This window comes from Micromys minutus, assembly GCF_963924665.1.
Source record: "Micromys minutus genome assembly, chromosome: 28".
NCBI classification, from domain to species: Eukaryota; Metazoa; Chordata; class Mammalia; order Rodentia; family Muridae; genus Micromys; species Micromys minutus.
In genome coordinates this window covers 34,882,272-34,904,922 of record NC_137963.1, presented here as the reverse complement: position 1 = coordinate 34,904,922, position 22,651 = coordinate 34,882,272, and the positions used below count along the sequence as shown (strand labels likewise).

Below are 22,651 nucleotides of genomic sequence, written 5' to 3'. Positions count from 1 at the left end.
CAGTGGTGGTCAGCAGCAGAAACAGGGTTTGTGCAGCACTAGCAGTAGAGGTGGCGGAAGCAGCTCCCCCTCCCTGCCCGAGTTCTCTCCCCTTTCCCTGAACCTTCGCACATAAGCAGACCAGAGGTCTTGCTGTGAAGCCTCCGGTATGCAGGTCCACAGAAACTCACAACTGGTTATAAATTCCAGGAGAACCCTCACACAGACATACATACATTCAGGAAAAACACCAATGCACATAAAATAAAAAATAAATATTTTTAAAATTTTTTTAAAAAAATAAAAACATTGCTTAATGAATAAGACTCAAATAAGCTATGAGTTGTCTAAATTTATGACAGAACAGAGATTTTAAAAAACTAGTTTCTTATCATTCTAAAACCAGTAGGTTCTTCAAAAATAAATCACAACTATTTTTATATGCTATTTTCATAATCATACAATGAATATAAGTATAATACTAATCAGGTAAAGTTAAAAGACAGTGTGGCAGATAACTTACACACAGCACCACATTTCTAAGTTACCTTTTGTTAACAAAATGATAATGTATGATGACAGAGATAGGGAAAGAAGTTATTCACTTAATATCACATTTTTAAGCTACCTTTAGTTAGAGTAATGAATAGGACCAGAAGACCACAGGCAGTTACCTAGTCATGGGAGCTTATCAACTCAGTGCACACACAGTTTTAATGCAACTAGACAGACATTTATTTCCTGACTCCCTCATCCTAAAAGTATTTACTGAGTGCTCACTATGAGGCAGAAGCTAAAAGAGTTTCCAACAATGCTGCAGGCCCAATCACAATCCCCCTTGTTCTCTTGGACTTTGCAGGTGAGTTCCTGTCCCCATCTAATAGCTGAGATGGGAGGCTCAAAAACAGTAACTAACCAGGAAGAAATACTCTCAGGCATGTGTTCTGGGGAAAGTAGATGTTTGCCACATCTCCTCAGCAGTACAGTTCCCCACAGCACTTTGTTTCTATACTCCTATCAGTCAGTATTTACTTCTTCATACGAGGCCTAAACAGGAATCCAGTTTTTGAGTTTTCAAAACAGGAAAATAATTATTAAAGCAACATTCAAACACAAGCTAAATAACTGGGAAGTTGTAGGCTAAAATGTTTTCAGTGGTTAGTGAAAGCACATTTTTCCTTCATTGTGCTTCTCTGTAGGATAAAAGCATACTCCTATCAGGAGTCAAAATAACATGTCAGAAAATCTTTTATTACTTTAATGCAGAAGGTAAACACTGGCAAACAACACACAGACACACACACACACACACAGAGAGAGAGAGAGAGAGAGAGAGAGAGAGACAGAGAGAGAGCGCACATTAGTCAAATGCTTTTTAGCTATGATATAATCTTCCAACACCTGATAGCTTTCAATCATTGACAATACTGTCACCTCAGCGCTGGGACACTTCTACATGAAGGATCCAAAAACTGGTTAAGGTCTTGGACTACTAAGAGGCTCCCATAAAGAAATCCAAATGTCTGAATTCCCTGCTTCCTTTAAAGCTTCCCGTCACAGTCATTTCACACTTTGACCATACTTGACCCGTGAGAGGTCCACCTTTCCTATTCCTGCCATCCTTAGAGTCTTCTATTAGAAAAACGTTATTTGTATGATCTGAGTGAGATGGCCCCCACAGACACGTATGTTTGAACGCTTGGACCGGCTGTAGAACTGGGAAGGAGGAGGTGTGGCTGTGTTGTGGAGGCATGTCAGTGTGGGTAGGTTTTGAAGCTTCGTCGTCAGTACTGTGTCAGTACTGTGTCATCTCCCGTTCCTCATGCCTGTGGATGGGGATGCAGCTCTCAGCTACAGCTCTGGAGCCCAGCCTGCTGCCACACTTCCTGTGTTATGTACCTTAACATTCTAAACCTGTGAAGTCCCCAATAATCTCTTCTGCAAGTTGCCTTGGTTGTGGTACTTTATCACAGCAATAGAAAAATAACTAAGCCAAGCTGTAATAAGTTATTACACTTGAAATAAAGAGGAAAAATAAAATAAAAGATGAATTCTTAACCACTTTGTTTCGTAAAATCATAATAGAACCATACAAACCACCTTCTATGGGTGAGGAAGAGTATCTATATTACTCCTCAAACGTTAACAGGAAAATAGGTGACAGGAAATAGAAGTGGTAGGTTATGAGTCAAGACAGGGGCGCAGTGCCAGGTGGAAGCCCTTTAACAATGATCAACACACCCTTATTCTCAGGTCTGAGAGTATCTGAGCCACTCAGTCATAATGGAGGCACGAAGCTGTCACCAGTTACATCTTACTACTCTCAGGCCAAAACTCCAGAAAAAAGCTCAGAGGAACTGAAAATCTCCAGTCTCTTGAGCCCAGGGCAGCTCTGCCCATTATGTTACGCTTCAGTCTGCTCTTTCAGCTGGGACAAGATTTCACTGCTGTCTTAGTGACGCTTTTTAAAGTGGCCTTTCCTCTAAAACTCAAAATACAATAAAGGAGTAAACAGCCAACGAGTAGGAAATACATAAACAGAATACACAATCAGATATTTACAGGCATATTTATGAGCTACACCACCACTTCATATTTCATTCATCATTTGCAGCAGCTTGCTTTAATCAGAAAGCTTCCTAAAGACAAACTAGTCTACCTTTATGACTTTATATAATTTCCAACATTTTCAAGTAAAAAGAAAAAGATGTACATTAATCTAGATTGGTCAAATTAGAAGATTAACTCCTAGTCAGGTGAGGTGGCACATGACTTTGGTCCCTGCAGCTGGGAAGCAGAAGCAGATGGATCTCTCTGAGTTTGAGGCCAGCCTGGTCTACAAAATAAATTTGACAGCCAGAGCTATACAAAGAAACTTTTGTCTCAAAACAAAAATTGGAATAATAAATGAAACATTTAACTCCTGGCAGAGATAAATATATATATATATACATATATAATTTTATTCAATACTATAGAACGGAAGTACATTCTTAGTAATATTTCTCTGAAAACTCATGCTCACTCTGCAGAGCTGGTCAGTGCCATGATGGTGGGTAGGCGATGGGCACCACAGGCCCTGGAGGAAACACATTACTATTGTTTTGCTATGAACACACTGTCAAAATTGCTTTCTAAATACTATTTCTTTTAAGATATTGAAGAAAACTGTAAGTGAGTGTTTGCAAGCATATACGTGTCCCACATGTATGCAGTGCCATGGAGGGCAAAAAAAGGCATCAGATTCCGAGACTGAGACTGGAGTTACAGACCATCATAAACATGAGCCACCATAGGTGGCTAGGAATGGGACAGCAAGGGTTCTTACCTGCTGAGCCCTTGCTCCAGCTCCAGTCCTCATGTTTATCCTAACAGATTACTGCTGCGTCCCACCTTCCTCAGAGAAGCCTCTTACTGCAGTGGCAGGGGTACCACAGAAACCCAGAACTGGTCACAGCATCAGGAAGGAATGATAATAGAGTACTCATCCTTAAAGGCACTGCATTCCCACTCCCTTTAAGGCTCAAGGACTATCAAAGAGGAAAAGGAAAAAAAGAACGGAGGAGCTAGGACTGATTTCAACAAAAAGATGCCTTCTAGACATGCACGACATGACCATTTCACTCAACTCACTACAGCTGAAGTTATCTTCAAAAATCCTGCACAACGCTGGGGCCATCAGCATTTCACCAAGGATAAAGTGAGATTCCATCTCTCCCTGTAGGACTCTGACAATTATTGGTTGTTAAAACAGGGAGTGTCATTTTCTTCAGTGGTGGAACCACAGGTAAATTGCCCTTGTTCCATAATCTCCCACCCACACTCAAACAAGCATCTCCAACTACATTCAATAGGACATGCACACACACACACACACACACACACACACACACACACACACACACACACACAATCATGGAACGGGGGAATTGTTGAGAAAGATTCTAGTACAATAGGGAAGGTGATAAGAAAGAGAAACAGGTATGAAAATAAGCAAAATTCATTCTAAGTGTATGAAACTGTCACACAATGAAATAAAATTTTAAATCATTTAACGATGTACACTTCCAATGAGATTTTTACCATGGAGACAAACTGTAAACAGTCAAACCCCAAAGTTAGTTTCACTGCTCTTGAATTGGGATAGGTTGAGGTTCATGGCCTATTTAATCCTACTCAATAGATAACACAATTAATGCCTCAAGGACAGAGACTAAATTACTTTATAAACTATGAGAACTAATTAATATTAAGACTCAAATTCTTGCTTTTATTTCTAGTAAACAAAATCCAAATCTATGCTGATAAGATTATTATTTTCCAATTTATCACTGCCCCTTGAACAGATAAGCCCTAACAATCTCCACACCCACTAGAGATATTGTTTGAGTCACCTTTTCATTCTTTACCTCCTCCCAGCCTGGCTCGAGTACATGGTCTCCATGTGGTTAGAGAATGGTCTAGAATGTACAGTGTTCAACACAGAAGCCATTTGCCTTAAACGTAGCCACTATGACTGGGGAGTACAAGTTTTATTTAATTTTGGTGAATGTTTTTATGTTCAGCACAACTAGACAACTATAACTTCATCCATTATGAGTTACTTCCTATACAGCCATTTTAAGTTATACCTGTTTATTAGTAAAATAAGACACTAATGCTAGAGCAACATGGCAAAAACTCTTATGATTTCTAAAGATCTCTTAAGTTCAATTATCAAAGGTATCCTTCCAGAGATGATCATCTTAAGAAATGGAACAATCATTTGAATTCTACCATGAAGCCTAGTTTACTTAGTTTTAAAAAAACAAAACAAAAAACCAAAATACTACAATGTTCTTCTTAGGAAATTTCCTGGGTCTTTTTCAATGTTTTTCTCTATTATAGTCTTGTCTTAAACATTTAAAATTAAGAGTAAATATAATGTATAATTAATTGTACATGATGATAAAATCATTGGCTGGAGAAACTGAAGCACTCTCTGCCACAATATAAGCAAGGACTTGCAAAGCACTTGGATTTTTCTCAGTCCTTACAAGGAGAACTAAGACTTTGTTCCAGACCATTACATAAGACTTCCGAGGTGGCATGCTTTCCTATTCCCTCTTGAATGAAGCATCTGAACCACTCATTTAAGCCCACTGAAGACCATGCTTTTATACATTTTTTTTCTAAATTAATAATGAACAGTTAATGGTATGCTAGCTTCTTTACGATCAATTCTGATGTTTGGCCAAGTCAGCAACAGACAGCAAGAATTCTTGAAAAACAACAACAAAACACAAAAGTACTCAATTCATATAAAAGATTAATTAATGCTTTTAAAAGACACAACCCCTTTTCTTTACTACACTGAAGACTAAAAATTACCTCATGCATTTCCCACTTCAAGATAATGCTCAAATTCTTTCACAATGAGCTAGAGATGTCCCACTAAAAACTGTTCTTACAGATGCCTATAGTTGTATCTCTCAAACTTTAACATACAGTTAAGTCATCCAAGTGCACTCACTCTTATACTGCAGGCTCTGGTTCAGCAGTCTAATGTGAGGCCACCCACCACACCCACTTCTGAGAAACAAGGTCCCTGGCCTGTCTGTACCAATTGCCTTGGGCATCTCTCTGCTTTTGGGATTCTAATTATGTATGCACAGCCCCTTTCTCTAAGTGAAACCCAGGTTTCTAGAAAATGGGATAAATCTCAAGCACCTTTATCTCTTTCCTAGCTAACAAAACAGGCACTCAAATGATAATGTGATTGATCGAAGTAGACAAAGCTCCTAGCCTAGGAGGAAGACAGTTTCCTCTTCAGAATAAGAGGCCAGACTACCACAGATGTTGGGGGAAATCAAACTGCTTCTAGTCACTCCCTAGATTAGATCAAACAGCAGTGATAGTCCATGTTGAAAAAGCTGTGGCTATGTATGTTTTTCTCAGCATAGAAAATGAGGTGAATGGTGCAGCCCTATAACTTGCTAAATAAAAAGTCAGCAGGTTTTTCGTTAAGTACAAACCAAGTGTGTGCTGTTAGAGGAAGCCAAAAGTTATCCTTTCTGAGAGCAAGATTCAACAAATACAAATTTCAAGATTATGAGACCAGATCTGTTTATCTTACAGACTTAAGTTTTTTATTTATATTATTTATCCAAGATTATAGTGCTCAGTAGGTGGAAGAGCTGAGATTTGCATGTAGATGCTCTGACATCCATTTTTCACAAAACAAACACCTCCAATTGTTCTTTACAGCTTCTTAGAATATTTATTTTGATCACTGCAAGTGTTGTCAAGTTTTTCAAGAGAGGATATATGCTATGAACAGAAAAGATTGAGGGCTAGGGAGACCGCTCAGAAAGTGAAATGAGAACCTGCATGAACCCAGAATCCACAAAGAAGTGGCACATGATAGCAACCCCAGCACTGTGAGGGTGAAGATAAAAGAAACCCTGGGCTCACAGCTTGGCCAGCCTAGGCTCCTTGGCAAGATTCGGGTCAGTGGAAAGACCCTATCTCAAAAAACAGAAGTAGATGGCTGAGAAGTGAAACTGAGGTTAGTGACCCTCTGGCCCCCACATACACATGAGGTGCGTGCATGTGTGCGTGTGTGTGTGTGTGTGTGTGTGTGTGTGTGTGTGTGTGTGTACGTGTGTGTGTGTGTGTGTGTGTGTGTAAGATTCAACTGTTTATAACCAAAGAATTGTAAATTCAAATTAGATTTTTTTCTCTTTTTAAATAGACACATTTGCATGATCCATAAAATATAATTACAGACTATATTTTGAAATTTGTAATGAATGTCTTTCAATGTACATCTTTTGTACATTTTTTAACTCTGTAAAACAAAATAGCCAATAACCTAAGTATCTTGACAAAAGTTGAAGTAAATAAATCACAGCACATCTAAAGACTGAGCTACCCAAAAGGTATTTGATACCATGGCAAACAGTTTCCAAGTTTTCTATACTGTGGCAATGAATATCTTCTCTAAGGCTTTTACAAATATTAGCCCACCAGATATATTACTAAATTCAGATTGATTTTTTTTTTCAGAAGTGTATATCGGGCACCTCTTTTCCTTAGGTATACCACACACTCTAACACAGATGTCAGTGTCTGTGTACTCATGCACACGTGCATTTGTGTGTGCATATTTGTGTGTGTGCAGCAATAGAGAAATGGAAGCGAAATAACTGTATAGTTAGGAAGACATTTCACCCAGAAAGACTATGCAAACCATCTGTACACAATAAGAAAAACTTCAAACACCTATTAGAACAAGTTAAATAAAATACCAGTGAGAAATGCCCATCCAATTCTGAGACTACAGAAAACTTCTGCATTGTTTGCAAGGTGACATAATGGCAAACCCCAGTAGCTGGCGTGTCACGACATCGGCCTCATGGACAAAGTTCCAAGTACTGGCCGTTTCCTCTTCACCCCTGGCAACTTCAACTTCACTTACGGGAATCTGTCTCTAAGGTACACTTGATAAACGGTATATGCATAAGATGAGTTTTGTAGAACTATTTGTAACGGTAGAAGAAAATAGAAACAATAGTAATCTGAGAACACTACACAGTGGAGAAAAGCAGTTAAGGACCTAAGTTCAATCCCCAAAACCCCCTAAAAAGTCAACTGTCGGCATTGTAAACCTGGTCAAGAGCCGGTGGCTGGGAGGGTCACAGGCACCCTAGGCAGTCAGCTCAGTCTAATGAGTTTGGCTGGACGGCCGTGCCAGCCTGTCTTCTGATGCTCTGGTTCACACCCAGGCTTTGTGCTGCTCTTAGCCCTCCTCAGAGAAGGTCCTTAAAGCTGATGGCAACAATTAATGCAGGCTCATAACCAGTCAGTGCCAATCATAGGTGACAGTGGAGTCCTACACAGTCCTAAATGACATCTATTGTCCTCTCCAAAGCTCAGGAAACATTGGGCAAAAGGGATGGAAAGAGTGTAGGAGCTTAAGAACAACACAGCATACTACAAAAAGATGTCAGATGGACACAAGCTGTTGTACTCATGAGCTCACTGCAATCATGCGAACCTGCACAAAGCAGAGTCTATCAGCACTCCCTCAGGGTTAGGGAGGCACATGAGGGACCACTGGCGGCTAATGACCGCTAGGGAAGGGGGTGTCATTTTCATCACTGGTGTACCCATCCAAAAGTAGCCCGTGTTCATTCAAGCAACCTTAATTAAATCCAGTCTCACAGAAACACATAGACACATGCACACACACTTTTTAAAAGGTGTTTTATTTGAAAGGAAACTTGGTGGGAAGAAGGATTTCAGCAGAAAAAAGACAGGAGATGAGAGTGGATAATGTGGGTGGAAATGACTGGAACATACTATACATATATATGACGCTGTCAAAAAATAAAGTAATTAAATTAAAATTCTTTAAACTATTGGTTCTCTGAACGTTTGATGACCTAGCGTAGGGGGATGCTAGAGCAGTGAGGAGGGAAAGGGGAGGGGGGAGAGGGGAGGGGGGAGAGGGGAGGGGGGAGAGAAAAGATGAGATGGGGGATTGTGGAGGGGTAACAGGGAAGGGGGAAATTCATTTGAAATGTAAACAAAATTATTAATTAAAAAATCTTTAACCTAAATTAAAGTTTAAAAGTCAGGCATGGCAATACAACTTTATAATCCGAACACTGGGAAGGTGGAGACTAGAATTCTGTGGTCAGTTAGCCTAGCCCAACTAGTGAGTTCCAAACAAGTGAAAGATGCTGTCTCAAAAACCAAGCTAGACAATATATGAAGTTTCTTATGTACATACTCACCCTCCAACACATAGACACACACAAGCACACACACAGATGCAGAACAGTTCTATCTCAATACCTTTACGATACAACTTGAAGCTGGAATGGTGTTTTTATCAAACTAGAAAAACACATAAACATAAAAGCTAATAACTTACATTAGTTTTTAAAAAGAAATAGCCATAAAAGTAAAAAAAATACTAAGTCTTCTTGTATCAGGAGGTTGGTGGGAGCATAAGACAAAAATTAGAATTATCTTAACAATTTGTCTGGCTCTGAAGATCATAAGTTTTACATGATTATGAAGTTAATGATAAGTTTTCAAAATCTTGACTTGAAAGATAAATAAGCAAATTTAGCAATGCGTACTGAGCTAGTGATTGAAAAAAAACCACAAAAAATGATTACAGATTTCTATTAATAAATATAACAGAGAAACATCAAAACCACATTAAGAGGCCACAATTAATGATACTAAAAATGTGAGATATTCTATATCTATATCTAAATTACCAAGGGAAAAATCAGATGGGAGAAGAAGCTACAGACTTAAAACATCTTACGCTGGTAGCTGCTCAGTGGTACAGCATGTGACTAGAATGCTCAAGGCCCTGGGCTCAATTTCAGGCATCCAAAGTTTTATAGGAGGCACATAAACCAACTAGCATGCATGGAACCCATGTGGTTCCAATTTGATGGATCAGTTTTTAAAAAGAGACACTATTAGGAGTACTCAAACACCAAGTAATATCTGAATACATTTGTAAGTGTCACAATAGTGTTGGGGGGGGGGGAATTAAGCTAATGCTTGGACTCAATGAGATATAAGTAGTTTACAGCCCAGACAACTCTATGAGATATACGTGGTTTACAGCCCAGACAACTCTATGAGATATATACGTGGTTTACAGCCCAGACAACTCTATAAGATATATGTAGTTTACAGCCCAGACAATTTTGTGTTGTTGTTTATTTGTCTGTTCTGGAGATGGGAACAGAATCCATGATACTACTGAACTGTGTTTTATTAAAAACTGTCTCAACCAATTTTAAAGAGCACCCCTGTAGTGTAACCCATGGATATGGGAAAAGTTATATAAAAAGGGTAAATAACCCACCTGCTATGAACCTAGTTTCATGCTTCCAATAGTATTATTTTTTTCAAGACTGAACAGTTTTATTGATATTAATGACTAAAACTGACACTTAAAAATTTTTAAATTAAATTCAGCAGAGCCTACAAGTGTTTACTTATTAACTCTCTAATTAGTTAGCTTCCTAAACTAGATAATATTTCTTGGCTTCCTGTACATATAGAAAAATAAAAAAACAAAAGCAACAATAACAAAGGTATTAACTTATAAAAGCGTAGAACTATCAGAGCTAGTAACAACCTAGAATCTTTGAGCATAATAATCAACAGATTAGTGAGATGGCATCTTCAATAAAACAACTGGAATAAAGGGTTAAAAATCTCTAAAGTTCAGTTAACTCAGGACATCTGACACAACTCCATTCTGATTCAGCCACCTCTCTCTCATCTCATTTTCAAAACTTACACACAACCAGCACAGAGAGAATATGGCTAGGAAACAGTTAAGCAGAAAAGAACCTACTTCGGTTCTCAATCAACCTATCTCTGACACAAAGTAGAAAAAGGCCAATTAGCACTTAATGGAAAAGTTATCACACTAAGTGTCTATGGTTAGTTGACAGCACAGAAAGGCTTTTAAAGCATAGAGTGATATACTCTAGAATACTTTAGAATACTTTAGAAATGAGGGAAAAACTGTCACTTGTCCCCTGAAATTTAGTGGTATTATTTCAGCTATTATTTTATGACCCCTACAAATTTAAGAAGGTATTGGTAGCTCTTTAAAACTGAGGTACAGGGTGCGTCTTACTATGGTAAAAGGATATATGGATGTCTAGAGCCAACCACTTAAGGGAACAATGATGACCTAAGCGACATGGGAACTGGAGTTTTCTGTGTCTACCTGTGAAAGGCATCATGTCAAAGCCTGAAGGGAAACCAGAGGACTACTCATTAGGCAGGTGGGATACTGAGTAAGCAGGTTCCAGCACTGAAACTCAATTAGCAGTCAGACAAGCTACACACTGTTGAGATTAGACCAATGGTCTATGCATATTTGCTAAACTAGTTTAAAATTATTAGTGCTAAGTAAACAAATACTGTGTTCAAATTGAATCTGACTTGACTTGTACTTCTGGTTTATGAGAACTTTTCTGAGGCTTTGCTTTCCAGACCATTAATCTTCACAGGAGTTCTCTAAAATGGCTTCTATGCTTCTTCCAGTCCTAACTTCTACTTTTGCTTAGGAAGATAAATACACAGGGTGTGTCTAACCAGACTTTAGGAAGATGTAGGCTTTATTTGAGAAGAAATTTTCATTTAGATATTTAATGGGATTGATAAATTCTCTAGAAAAAGTATGCAATATTTCAAAATGAATGTTCTCATTCTTAAATTTAGTTCTATTGACATTTTCTTACTCAAATGTTCCAACATTTCAATTTCTTAAAATTTTTGATCTTTGAACTTCTCAGTCACCTAAAAATAATTCCTAACAGACAACTCTTTTTAATGCTGAGGAAAAGATCAGTAACTAGTGTTCATAAGAAGTATATGGCCTCTATTATTGCAACAGTTCTAGAAAGTGCCACCGTGCATAACAAACACACACACACACACAGAGAGAGAGAGAGAGAGAGAGAGAGAGAGAGAGAGAGAGAGAGAGAGAGAGAGAGATCTTCTATATAGAAGTAATTTACTGCTGCATACTTACAAGTGCTAAGAAGACATTTTATGTGGCCTCATTTATACACCACTGTAATCTTCAGAACTGTTTTCTCTTCATTTAGTTTACACCATTTGATTTTTAAAAAACGAAGTATTATATATAGCTTTTAAAAAATGGCTTTCAAGTCATAATGAGAATGAATAGTATTTTAAGCACAAACGTTAAACTTTTTTATGTGATATGGGGGAATACACACTACAAATTAAGAAATCTATTTCCAGACTCAGTTTTGCCTGTAACCAACTACACAGCTTCTTGCAAGTTAATTATTATTCTTAAGCTGTGAGTTAAGTAATTTATAGTCAATGATGCTAATCTTAGCTTTCTAAGAATCTACCACAATTCAAGTATTCTCAAATACTGTCATAACAGCCCAATTAAACTACTCTTGTTTTCACATATGGAGACCTTACGTTTTTGTCTCAATTTGACCTTAAGGAGAGGCCAAGTAAGTCCCATACTTATGAGATACTTGAGATGAAGAAATGGGGAAAGATTCTCGTCTAAAATAGGACGGTGTCAGGCAGGCTGGGAAGCACCAAGCACCTAGGTATGCATAGGTATGCAGAAGAGCTGGTTATTCTCAAGTCTAGAGCACTGACAAAGATTGATGTATGCTTCTAGGGAGTATAGGTTGCAACAGGGCTTGCAGAAGCCCTAGCAGAGCCTGTCAGATAATCACACCCTCCACCTTTTCAAATTCCCATTCTCCCAGTAGACACCAAACCAGTCTCCAGTTCCGGGTTTCCAACCAATCACAAGAAGCCACAACAGAGGGCTTTGCCAGCCTGTTTCAAGGATCCAGAGAGAGATTCACTGGACCCCAACACCTGTCGGCTTCACACCCCTCTCAGCGTGGGAGAAAACATTAGATGTGCCCTCGAGTCCCTTAGGATTCTGGTGCCCCAAGCAGGTCCTCAACGTCCACAAAACTGAAACGAACTTCAGGGGCTTCAGCGGTGACCTCCCGTGTATCACACTCCCCCAAGGCGAATTCTCCTATTTGCAGGTTCTAAGCCCTTATTGTGGTTTCGCAGGCCTCGTGGACCGCGGGCTTAAGAGGCCAAAAGAAGAGCGAAAGTGAAGGCAATGCCAGAGGATGCACGCCTCTCCAGCGGAGGGGAGTCGAGGCAATCAGAAGCTGCACCTTTCTCCCTCGCGGAGGGCGGGAGGCTTTCACGGACGCAGTCGGAGGGTTTGTCATCCCCACATACACTCACCAGGAGCAGCAAGGAGTATCTGAGGTCTGGTAAAGACAGGAAGACGGCAGGATTCATGGTAACGTTAGGATCGACGGCGGGGTCAGGAGGAGGCGGCTGGGACTGGACCGTGCAAGAAAAGGGCTGGGCTCCGGGGCCGACGGCAGCGGCACCTCGTCCTCTCGACCCGGAGCTCCAGCAGCGAACACCCGGGACAACTTCCAGAGAGGCCTCTCACGCCCTCACTTCCGGGTCCTGCCCCTCTCGACGCACGTCGGGAAATGTAGTCCATATTGCTCTCTCTGACCTTGTCATCAGACAGCTGGAACTCTCTTTCCCAGTAAACCCTGTGCCCAGGACGGCCGAGCCATCTGTGCGCGGGGCTCTTCGGGATTGGAAGAGGCCGCGTAGCTCTGGGCCTCCGGGGACCGGAACTACAATTCCCAGAGGGTTGTGCGGCCTAGAGCTTTCGGCTGCTTCTTCAAAGCTCCCGGGTTATAGTGTCCTGGGGTCTGTTCCTGTGGGTGCAGTGGCCTGATTTGGCGGGAGGGGCGGCCCCGAGAGGGTTGTGCATCCTGGGGCGGCCCCGGGACGCCAGTCTTGGAGGCAGGGGTGAGTAGGAAGCGGTCCAGCACGGGCTGCTCGGGTAGCAGGAGAGCACCGCCCCGGGCCGCTGCTGCGATTTCTTGGCCCGCCTGATCTGAGGTGTGGCCTGAGCCTCCATCCCTGGCCTCCAAGCTGCTGCCTCTTTTCCCGCTGCTTCCTCCGTTATATAAAGAGAATCACCACTGGGCCAATGACTTTTCCAGGGTTGTTTCAGAGGCTCTGTGAAAGGAAGAGAAAAGGGATAGAAAAGCATGTTGTAAACTGTAAATCACAGTGCCTAAGTGTCAGTGACCATTTCTTACAGTACAGTTACAAATTAACCAAGTAGTAAAGGTGTCTGGTAGCTTTCCAGAATCTTCTGTGAGCATCCAGCTAGATCCATGTGCCTGGAAAGTTAGCCACATCAATACTACCTAGCACCAGGAGGCATTCTGCATTTGTGGTTCTCCCTACTCCAGGTCTTTGCTTCAGCCTTGCTGCTTCCTGAGGTGGCCTTCCCTTTTCTTTCTGGTTTGCCTTCTCAAGTGTCACTATGTCAGACATTTGATTCCCCTGACATCTGCCACTGTCACCAAGTCGTTCATCCTAACCAGACGTGCTTTTTCTGCCTGTGAGCCCAGCACCACTATTTTGCATAGTACTAATTAGAGCGTTTATTGCACAGGCTTATTTTATAATTATTTATTGATGATGATACATTTTAAAACACTAACAAAAGGGGCTTTGATTTCTTTCTATAAAACGTATTTATTGGTGGGACAGCAAGGAAAATAGCACTTCTGCTGAGAAAGAGGAAGAAGACAATGATAACAACCACAGCGAAGCAGCCGCAGCACCTAGAGGAGTGGCTCTCCCAGGGACACAAAACTAAAGTGTAGTGGAGCCAAGACTTAAACCTACTGCTTCCTAATTCAATGGGAGATCGGGAGTTTAAGGCCAGCGTGGGCTACATGATAAGTTCCCAGGCAACCTAGTCTTTGAGTTTTGAGACCCCGTCTTGAAAAAAAGAAACAGAGGAAAAAGAAAAGGAAAGAAGAAAAGAACAGAATTCGTTGCTCCCTGAAGCTAAACTTTGATCTGACTTATCCTTTGGACTTGGGACTCAACCCTATGACATTTCATTCAGTAAACTTTCACTTAGCACCAGCAGAATACCTATTACTGTGCTAACTGCTAAAATTATGGTTAAGCACATATTCTTATTGTAGAGATAGATATCATTTTTGACAGTTTTCGAAGTATCGAATAAGTTTTTTGTGGTCTGGCTACAAAACTTTCTTTACTTTGGATCCACAATGATGTTTTAGATTTTAGAACGGTGCCTTTAATTGTTGGCACTCCACTTGTTAAATAAAAAAGTATAGTTAACCTTTTTAATTTTTTAATGTTTACTAACAACTGAAGGCACACTAATGATCATTAACAAGACTGGACCAGGAACTCAAATGTAGTCTTCTACCAACCTTTACCTCAATCCTTGTCTCAAGCGACTTTGATACAGTCCTGCAGATGACACTCTTTGTTCTAGTATGACATACACAAACGAAACAGAAGTGTCTCACAGAACTGTCTTCTGTGTTTTTGCCAGCATCTTAACATTGCCAGCAAATTAAATGAAATGCTAACTTTTACCGTAATTTACCATTTTCTAAATTAGAACAACAATTCAGTAACCCTTGTCAGTCGTGAAACAACTGTGTCAGAAACAAACGTGTTCAAGTCTTTCTACATTGTCAGATTTTAGTGAATGACAATTCATTCACCAAGTATAATAGTTCCAATGGCAGCCTTTTGCTACCTAATTTCACCTTTGATAATCTAGCCAGGACAATTGTTATTTTTTTGTTTTGTTTTATTCCAATCTCAATTACTATTATTAGCTCTCATATCAAAAGAATATGCAGCAAATATTGCAGATATGTGGTTTGTAGAATAAATACAATGGAAAGAAGCTTTGACAGTGTAAGAAGTTTCAGAAGTGGGCTGATTAAAAAAAAAAAATTCAGGCATATTCTTTCTTGATAAGTAACAACATCCAAAGAGCTGCAGAGCAAGCTGTTGGCTGTTCAAATCAGACCATAAGAGAGTCAAGGCGGAGGGCAAAGATGCAGCCAGCTGCAGAAACAAGAGGACAGAACCAGCTTAGAACAAGAACAGTGGGCTCAGGTACAGACAAGCTAGCAAGTGGGGGACAGATAGCAGTCAAATAGGTCATGCCAACAGCCAGGGACCCAGCTGGCCCTCAAGGAGAGTTGAGGACTATGCCGGGCAGTCTTTGATGCACATATACACTAGAACTCAGAAGGCAGTTTGGTGGGGGCCGTTGCTCCTGCATTGCTATGTGTCTTCCACTCCATGCTAAGGAAGTTACAGCCCAGCCTTGGTCTGACGTGTCTAATAAGTCCTTGAGGCTGGCTTTCTTGATATTGTTTTAATATGCTCATATCCTTCCATGGTCTCAGTATCCCTTGCGAAGTTTATGGGATGCCACCCTCTCTGTTCTCAGGAGTAAGCCATTGATCGGCCTGTGCTCCGTGGGTGGTTGCTGGGCAGGAGTTAGTGTTTACTTCCATCCAGGAGCACAGGCATCATCTACCTTCAGAGTTCAAAAGTGACTAATAAAGGGCAGTGTCTCGGGGCAAGGCACAGGCTGGAAACCCTCTGTCTTATACAGTATGAAATCACTTAAAGCAAGTATATGGAATCACATTACCTTAGAATGTATTAATCTTGGAAGTCACTGTGACTTTTAAACTCTATGCCCAATGGAAGTGTCCTTTTTTCTCATCTCTTGAGGAAGGTCTCTAAAGAACCCATTTTCTCATCTATAGCTAAGCAAGTTGTTCAAGAGCCATCTAGCAGTGTCAGGGGAAGTAGGAGTGAGTTTTTTTTTAAGTCCTATTTAAATATAATATTTGGCAGTGGTAAGACAGGTTTTAGAAGCATTTTCTGCTTGTACTCACTGTCTCAATTTCGGTTTCAGGTCACTAGGGCTGTGGTGTAAACTATGAATGTATCAGAGAACGTGCTCGCTACGGGGTCCTCATTAGCATCTCAGGTTCATGCCACTGCAGTTAACGGAGACAAAGGTGCCCTTCAGAGACTCATTGTTGGTAAGCAGTCCTCTGTAAACTTAGATGCTGTATTTGGTTGGGGAGACGGTTTATTTGGGTTTATTTGGTAAAGTCTGCCATGCAAGCATGAGGAACTGAGCGGAGATCCTGAGTACCAATGCAGAGGCCAGGGTGGTACATCTGTAATGCCAATGCTCATGACTGGTCAGCCTGGCCAAATTATGAGCTCAAGGTGCAGAGTCTGTGACGTAGCTCAGCAAGCAAAGTTCTTGCTGCCAAGCCCACTGACTTGAGTTGGATTCCTGAGACCCACCTGGTGGAAGAAGAAAAACAACTCATGCAGATTGTCTTCTGACTGCCACATGGGCACTCTAACACACACACACACACACACACAGACACACACACACACAAAACACAAACACACCAAATGAATACATAAATGTAATTTTGTTTTTAAGGAAGAAGGTAGAAAGCAGTTGAAGATGACACCCAGTGCTGACTTCTGGCTTCCACATGTATATGGTTACATACACAAATACCAAAGAAATGCAGACTAATAAAAACAACTCTGTCCTAAGGGAGTTTATTGATCATTTAAATTTGTAATACACTTAAACACTTAAAAGAAAATATATCAGTAGTTATATTTTATTCAAGTGCTTGGACAAGAAAGAAATTAAATCCTGAAGGTTCAAAACATGGATTAGGATGAAAGCAAAGATTACTTGATAAGTTTACTGTACAATATATTCAAAATATTTAAGTTTCTAGAGAGGACAAAATGTTCTCTCTAACAAAATAAATACTGTACAGAATTAAAGCCAAAATGGCTAAAAAAAATTTTCCAGAAGTGTCGGAACCCCCAACTCCCATAGTCACAAGTCTCAAAAGAGAACAAATAAAATGAATGTAATCATTATTTGTAATGTTTATAGGTGCTAGTGTTTAATGATGTCATGATTGATTCCTCGGGCAATAAATTCAAAAATACGTGAACCTTCATTCTTGTTTCTTTAGAATGTTTTCACTTTACATCCTCACATTTCCTGCCTGTGAGCTCTAACCTCTTGTAAGCCTCGGGGTGTTTCTGTGCTTTGGGACTTTTCTCTGTACTCTCTGTTCTCCAGCTCTCCACTACCATGTTGCTTTGTTGTCCACTACTAAACAAACTCTCACTTCTTTAAGAATAACTTAAATGGTCTCAAATTTTGTATACACCACAAATATCCGTCTCCCTCTTTCAGACACATTTTCCTCGCTTCACCTCAAGCTGCCTGCATCTGCAGTCCCTCCTTGGAGCTCATTGTCTGGGACTTCCACGTGGCTCATCTGAGCGCTCTGCTACTGGACTAAAACACACTGACTAATGAGAAGCAGTGGCTTCTTCTCCATGAGCCTCCCACCCTTTTCTTTACCTTTTAACCAGTTTCTGTGCTCTCTGTCTCCCTGTGCAGCCTTGATTACTTGGACTACTGCTAAACCTTTCTCCTGGGAAAATCCATTTTTCCTTGCGTCCTGTTTTATGATTCAGAAGCAATCATACTTCCGAATCTGGACGGACCTAATTTCTGTGCCCTTGGCAACTCCAGAGCGATCATAGCTTGAAACGGTATAATGCCTATTGTACCACAGTGCTCTGTTGTGAAGGCTTGGTGCCTCCCTGATCTGCTGAAGCCTCAGCTCCTTGCTTCTCCTCCTTTTCTCAGATACTACTGTGTGATCCCTAGAGAAAGCGGAGACATTCAATAGGAACGCCTTCATCTTGTAGAATGCTATCTACAAATCTCCCTGTATTTGTACCCGTCCTCTTCTATTTCTTGGACAAAATGGAAAATATTCAGCTTCCTGTTAAAGACCAGTTCTTCCCGACAAGTTCTGCGTTCTGTCATCTCCTCTTCCCAGGGAATTCACTACACGTTGTTAAACTTCTGATGACATCTTCAACCTTTTCCCATTCTTCTATTAGAGATTTTCCCCAATAGCATTTAAATGTACTGTTGTTGCTAGTAGTTAGAAACACCATCTCTGTCCTTTTATCTGCCTGTGAATAGTGCTGTATCTCTCATCTTTCCCTCACAACCGTATTGATGCACAGCTAAACTGCCACAGCAGCCAACGGAAGGAGTCAAACATAAACCCTTGCTCGTCATAATAGTACAAAGGCACATGGGCTAGATGGGAATCTCCGCTTCACAGAATCAAGCCATGCCAGAGCATGGCTCTGCAGAGCTCAGCATTTGTGTAGTTTGATGGAGGTTAGAAGGCAGATGCTGCCTTTGCAGTGGAAGGCTAACTCGGAGAGAGTAATTTATGAAGGAGGAAGACTAAAATTAAGGGCAGAATGACACACTAGGATGAAAGAAGCTGACGAACCAGTCTTTTCCAGGATAGTGTGCTATCTCATTAAAAGCCAGAGTACACAGTTCCAGACAAGCAAAATAAGATGTAACCTCCATCAAAGTTAAAGAACGGTGCGTTGTTAGTACTCCAGTAGTCACTTCATTATTTTGGTGGTGCTTGAGACAGCATTTCATTTAGCCCAGGCTGACCCCAAACTTCCATTGTAACTGAGGGTGACATTGATCCCGGTCCTCTACGTCCTACAGGCTGGGATTGCAGGTCTACCCCTGTAGTACCTCCTTTTGTTCATTCTTTTCTTCTTTTCTGTTTTTGAGAGTCAAGTCCAAGATTTGGCACATGTAACTACAAATTGTATTATACCCCTACACCCATCTAGACTTCAAAATAATCGTACTGTTGTTTTGTCCTCTTTGAACTTTCTGCTCGAGCTGAAAAAACCAGTATGTCTGAATGCTCACACTGTTTCCTGGCTTATAAACTCTTTCATTTCCTGTCTTTACGCTTGAGACAACGTGTGGAGAAACACTTGTACCTCTGCGCCCCCAGCCTCACCGCGCACAACTTGTTTGCCAGGAAAGCTTGCTTCCTTTTAGTTCCTGCATTCCACCCAGCCGGAGATTGTCTGTCCGCCTAGCTTCCCATCACCTTCATGCTCTGTAACCTACAGCTACGTCGTCAATGAGAACCGCTCCAGCAATCCTTTCTCTGTTCAGTCTCCGCGGTGCATTCTCTCCTGGCACTTCATAGCTTCCATCATCGAGTACAGGAGTGACTCAGTGTTTTTCTCTTCCACAGAATCCAGTGACTTGTGCAAGAGTAGACTGAATATTTAATTTGTTACCGTATCTAGCATGGTACTTGACACATAACAGGCATGTGAGAAATATTTGTTAAAGAAATAAGTAAATATTGTAACTGTTATTTAATTATCTTTTCTTCCCAGTGGTCTATGTCAGACAACCTTGAGGGCCAAGACTAAAATTGAATTGAGTTGAATTAAATTGAATTGAGAGACCAACTGAGACAAAATTCCCTGAGGTGGACAAAATTTGAATCAGAGAACCTTAAGGGAAAAAAAGAACCTATAAAATGACTTCTTCATTATTTTGATGAAAAATAAAATATTCAAAGAAAACCCCAAAATGTGTGGTTATGTTAAGTTCATTCATACAAATTAACCAAAATTTTTCATTGTAAAACTTGAAACTTTCCTATAGTTTAATATATCCCAAAGAAAATTCTTAAAAACTAAAAAATGTAACATGTAGTAAGCATAGAGCTAATAAATTCATTGATTAATCCCTATGTTTTCTATCACCTTGGCTTCTTGTTATCTGAGGGACACTGCTGGTCCTCTCTGCATTGTGCCATTGTGTTTCTGTGCCTACAACCACACCTTTATTCTGTGGTATTTCCCAACTTCCGTCTGTCCATGCTAAAAGATGTGTTCTGTTTGATCCTAAATTCCGTCTATCTTAAACATCTTTTTATATACCACTGTTTGATGATCACTACATATGTGCTATTTCTCTTTCCTAAACTAGTCGTAGTACTGCCGATGAATTATTTTTCTTGGATCTTTGTTCACCAGCTGCTCAGTGACTTCATTCACGTTAGCATTTTCTGTTTTCCCATCTCTGTTTCCATGGAGAAGTATGCCAGTGATGCGTTTGATGCCATGGAAACGGATGACTGTCTCTTTCTACTTACACAACTAATTAAATGGAACACTCTCTGAGCTGCCCATTGTCCTGGAGGAGGACTGAAGAGGCCTTTGCCGAATGGAACATCTTTTTAGTAGCGGTCCTTACTGTTGCTCCTAACACAATGCTGGCATGGATGCTGTAGTGTTTCCCACTTCCTAGCTCACCCGCTGACACATCTCAGTGGCTCAGCTACAGCTTTTCTTACACTGTCTGCCTTCTGAGCAAGCATAATTTATCTGAATCTTTTCCCCACTTAGCATCTCTGAAGAAGTGAGATGTGGAGTGAGCCCTGAAAGTGGCAGAGTCCAGGGACTATTTCAAGTATATTTTCCTTTACTTCAACCTTTACCTTAAGTTGATAGGAAATATTAAAGTCAACATCTTATAAAGTGTAAAATGGTTACAGCATAAACTATTTAATTATTTATATTTTATAAGTGTGATTATTAAAGTACAGTTGACCCTCTGCCAACAGATCCAACTAATTGAAGACTGGAGATGTTTGGGGAGAAAAACTTGACTGTACTAGACAATGTGCAGACTTTTTATCTTTCTTCTCTAGACAGTATTCTAGCATGACTCTGGAACGTTTACATTGTATTAGGTATTATAGGTAACCTACAGATGATGAGAGAAATATGGAAGAACATGGCATCAGTACTGTGCAAAGGGCGTGAGCATCTACTGATTGGTACCCAGATAGCCCAGAACCATTCTCCCCTAGACACCAAAGGAAGACTATGTCCATTATTATACTGGCTAGTATTAGTAATAAAATTAGCTAGCCTTTATAAAGTCATGGTTTATGTATTAATCACTGTGTTATGTATTTTGCAACTCATCAACAAATTTAACAACACACCCAAAGAGTTTTGGGAATACTTATTAGTTAGTGCATAGGTGAGGGAACTGAGGGGTTAAATGATGTGTCCGATGTGTAGCGACACTGAGAGCGCAGCCAGGAAGTTGGATTCTATAATCCATACTTCTAACTAATAACCTATGGAACGTCACTGTATGGATATGTGTTTCTGCACACACATGTACTTCCATACTCAACTGTAAAGAATAAGGAAGAAAGAACAGTCTAGCCTTGGTCTTTGCTGATGAAATGAATGGTTATCTAGACTGAGTTTGTCTTACCATTGTGTTTGGGGGAAGATGGGAGGTAAAAATGCCTGTGTGCACACACACACACACAGCAGCGTGCATGGACCATAGACTCTCGGCAGTGTTGTAAAGCTTATAGACCTATCCCCCGGGGAAACAGATCTTCAGTAAAATCTACAGGATTCCAAAGGAAAGCCAATAGATTGCTATATAGTTCTTTCACATTTTAATATTACAACACAGCAATAGCATAACTTTTGGAACATATTCAACAGCAAAATCTAGGGACAGGTCTCCCGGGTGTGGTAATTTTGAAGTAGTCATGGGAGCAAGTGATCTTTTAAGGTCTTTCTAATGATTACAATGGAAAGAAATACTTACAGTCATGTTATAAACCTTGGAGTGCCCTCAGGGACAGCAAATGCCTTTCCCAGCCTATGACATTATGAAGAGTGTGGGACATAAGGGAAGGCAGATGAAATAAGACAGCTGTGATGTCACGTGAAGATGGCTGCTAGAACCAGCGTTGGGATATCAGTGGGGATCCTTTATTTTGCAGGGCAGGGCTGTGATACAGCAGTCATGGACTGGCCCAACTGTCACCACTAGTGATGGCATTCTTTTCAATTAGGGCTGGGGCTCGGGTTTCCTCACAGACCAGCCCATTGGCCACTCAGATTCTGCTGCTTCAACTAGCCCTGCAGTGACTGAGTGAGATGGAGCAGTGACTTCCTGACACAGCTTCGCTCTGCCTTCCGAGCTGTGCTCAGACGCTGCAGAGTGCCAGCCCCAGCTAAACAAGCCCCAACTGGTCCTGGAAGAGAAGCCATCTCCACAGCTGCCAGGATAATTGAGACTGTAAGGAATGTTAGCCAGCTGCTTCTGTGTTAGCTGTCCCTGAGAACGGTCAGCCTCTCATAAGTCCCACCTCCGTAACAACTCAGTGTTACTTAAAATTCCCAGGCACCAAAGCGCTTTATTTGTCTCCAAAATATTATTATTGCGTGGACTTGATCAGTGTTGGCTAAT

The 22,651-nt window shown here is 40.7% G+C and overlaps 2 protein-coding genes across 2 annotated transcripts in view; one reads left to right on the top strand and one right to left on the bottom strand.

Moving 5' to 3' along the window:
• Positions 1-12,979, bottom strand: part of ERP44 (endoplasmic reticulum protein 44) — an 80,259-nt gene extending 67,280 nt beyond the window's left edge. Inside the window, exon 1 of the mRNA XM_080940061.1 lies at positions 12,784-12,979. Within this exon, the coding sequence (XP_080796187.1) occupies positions 12,784-12,840 (57 nt within the window). The 5' untranslated portion in view covers positions 12,841-12,979. The remainder of the gene's footprint in view (positions 1-12,783) is intronic.
• Positions 12,980-13,241: 262 nt separating this feature from the next.
• INVS (inversin) overlaps positions 13,242-22,651 on the top strand; it is a 145,227-nt gene continuing 135,817 nt past the window's right edge. The window contains exons 1-2 of the mRNA XM_080939939.1: positions 13,242-13,374; positions 16,352-16,481. Of these exons, the coding sequence (XP_080796065.1) occupies positions 16,376-16,481 (106 nt within the window). The 5' untranslated portion in view covers positions 13,242-13,374; positions 16,352-16,375. The remainder of the gene's footprint in view (positions 13,375-16,351; positions 16,482-22,651) is intronic.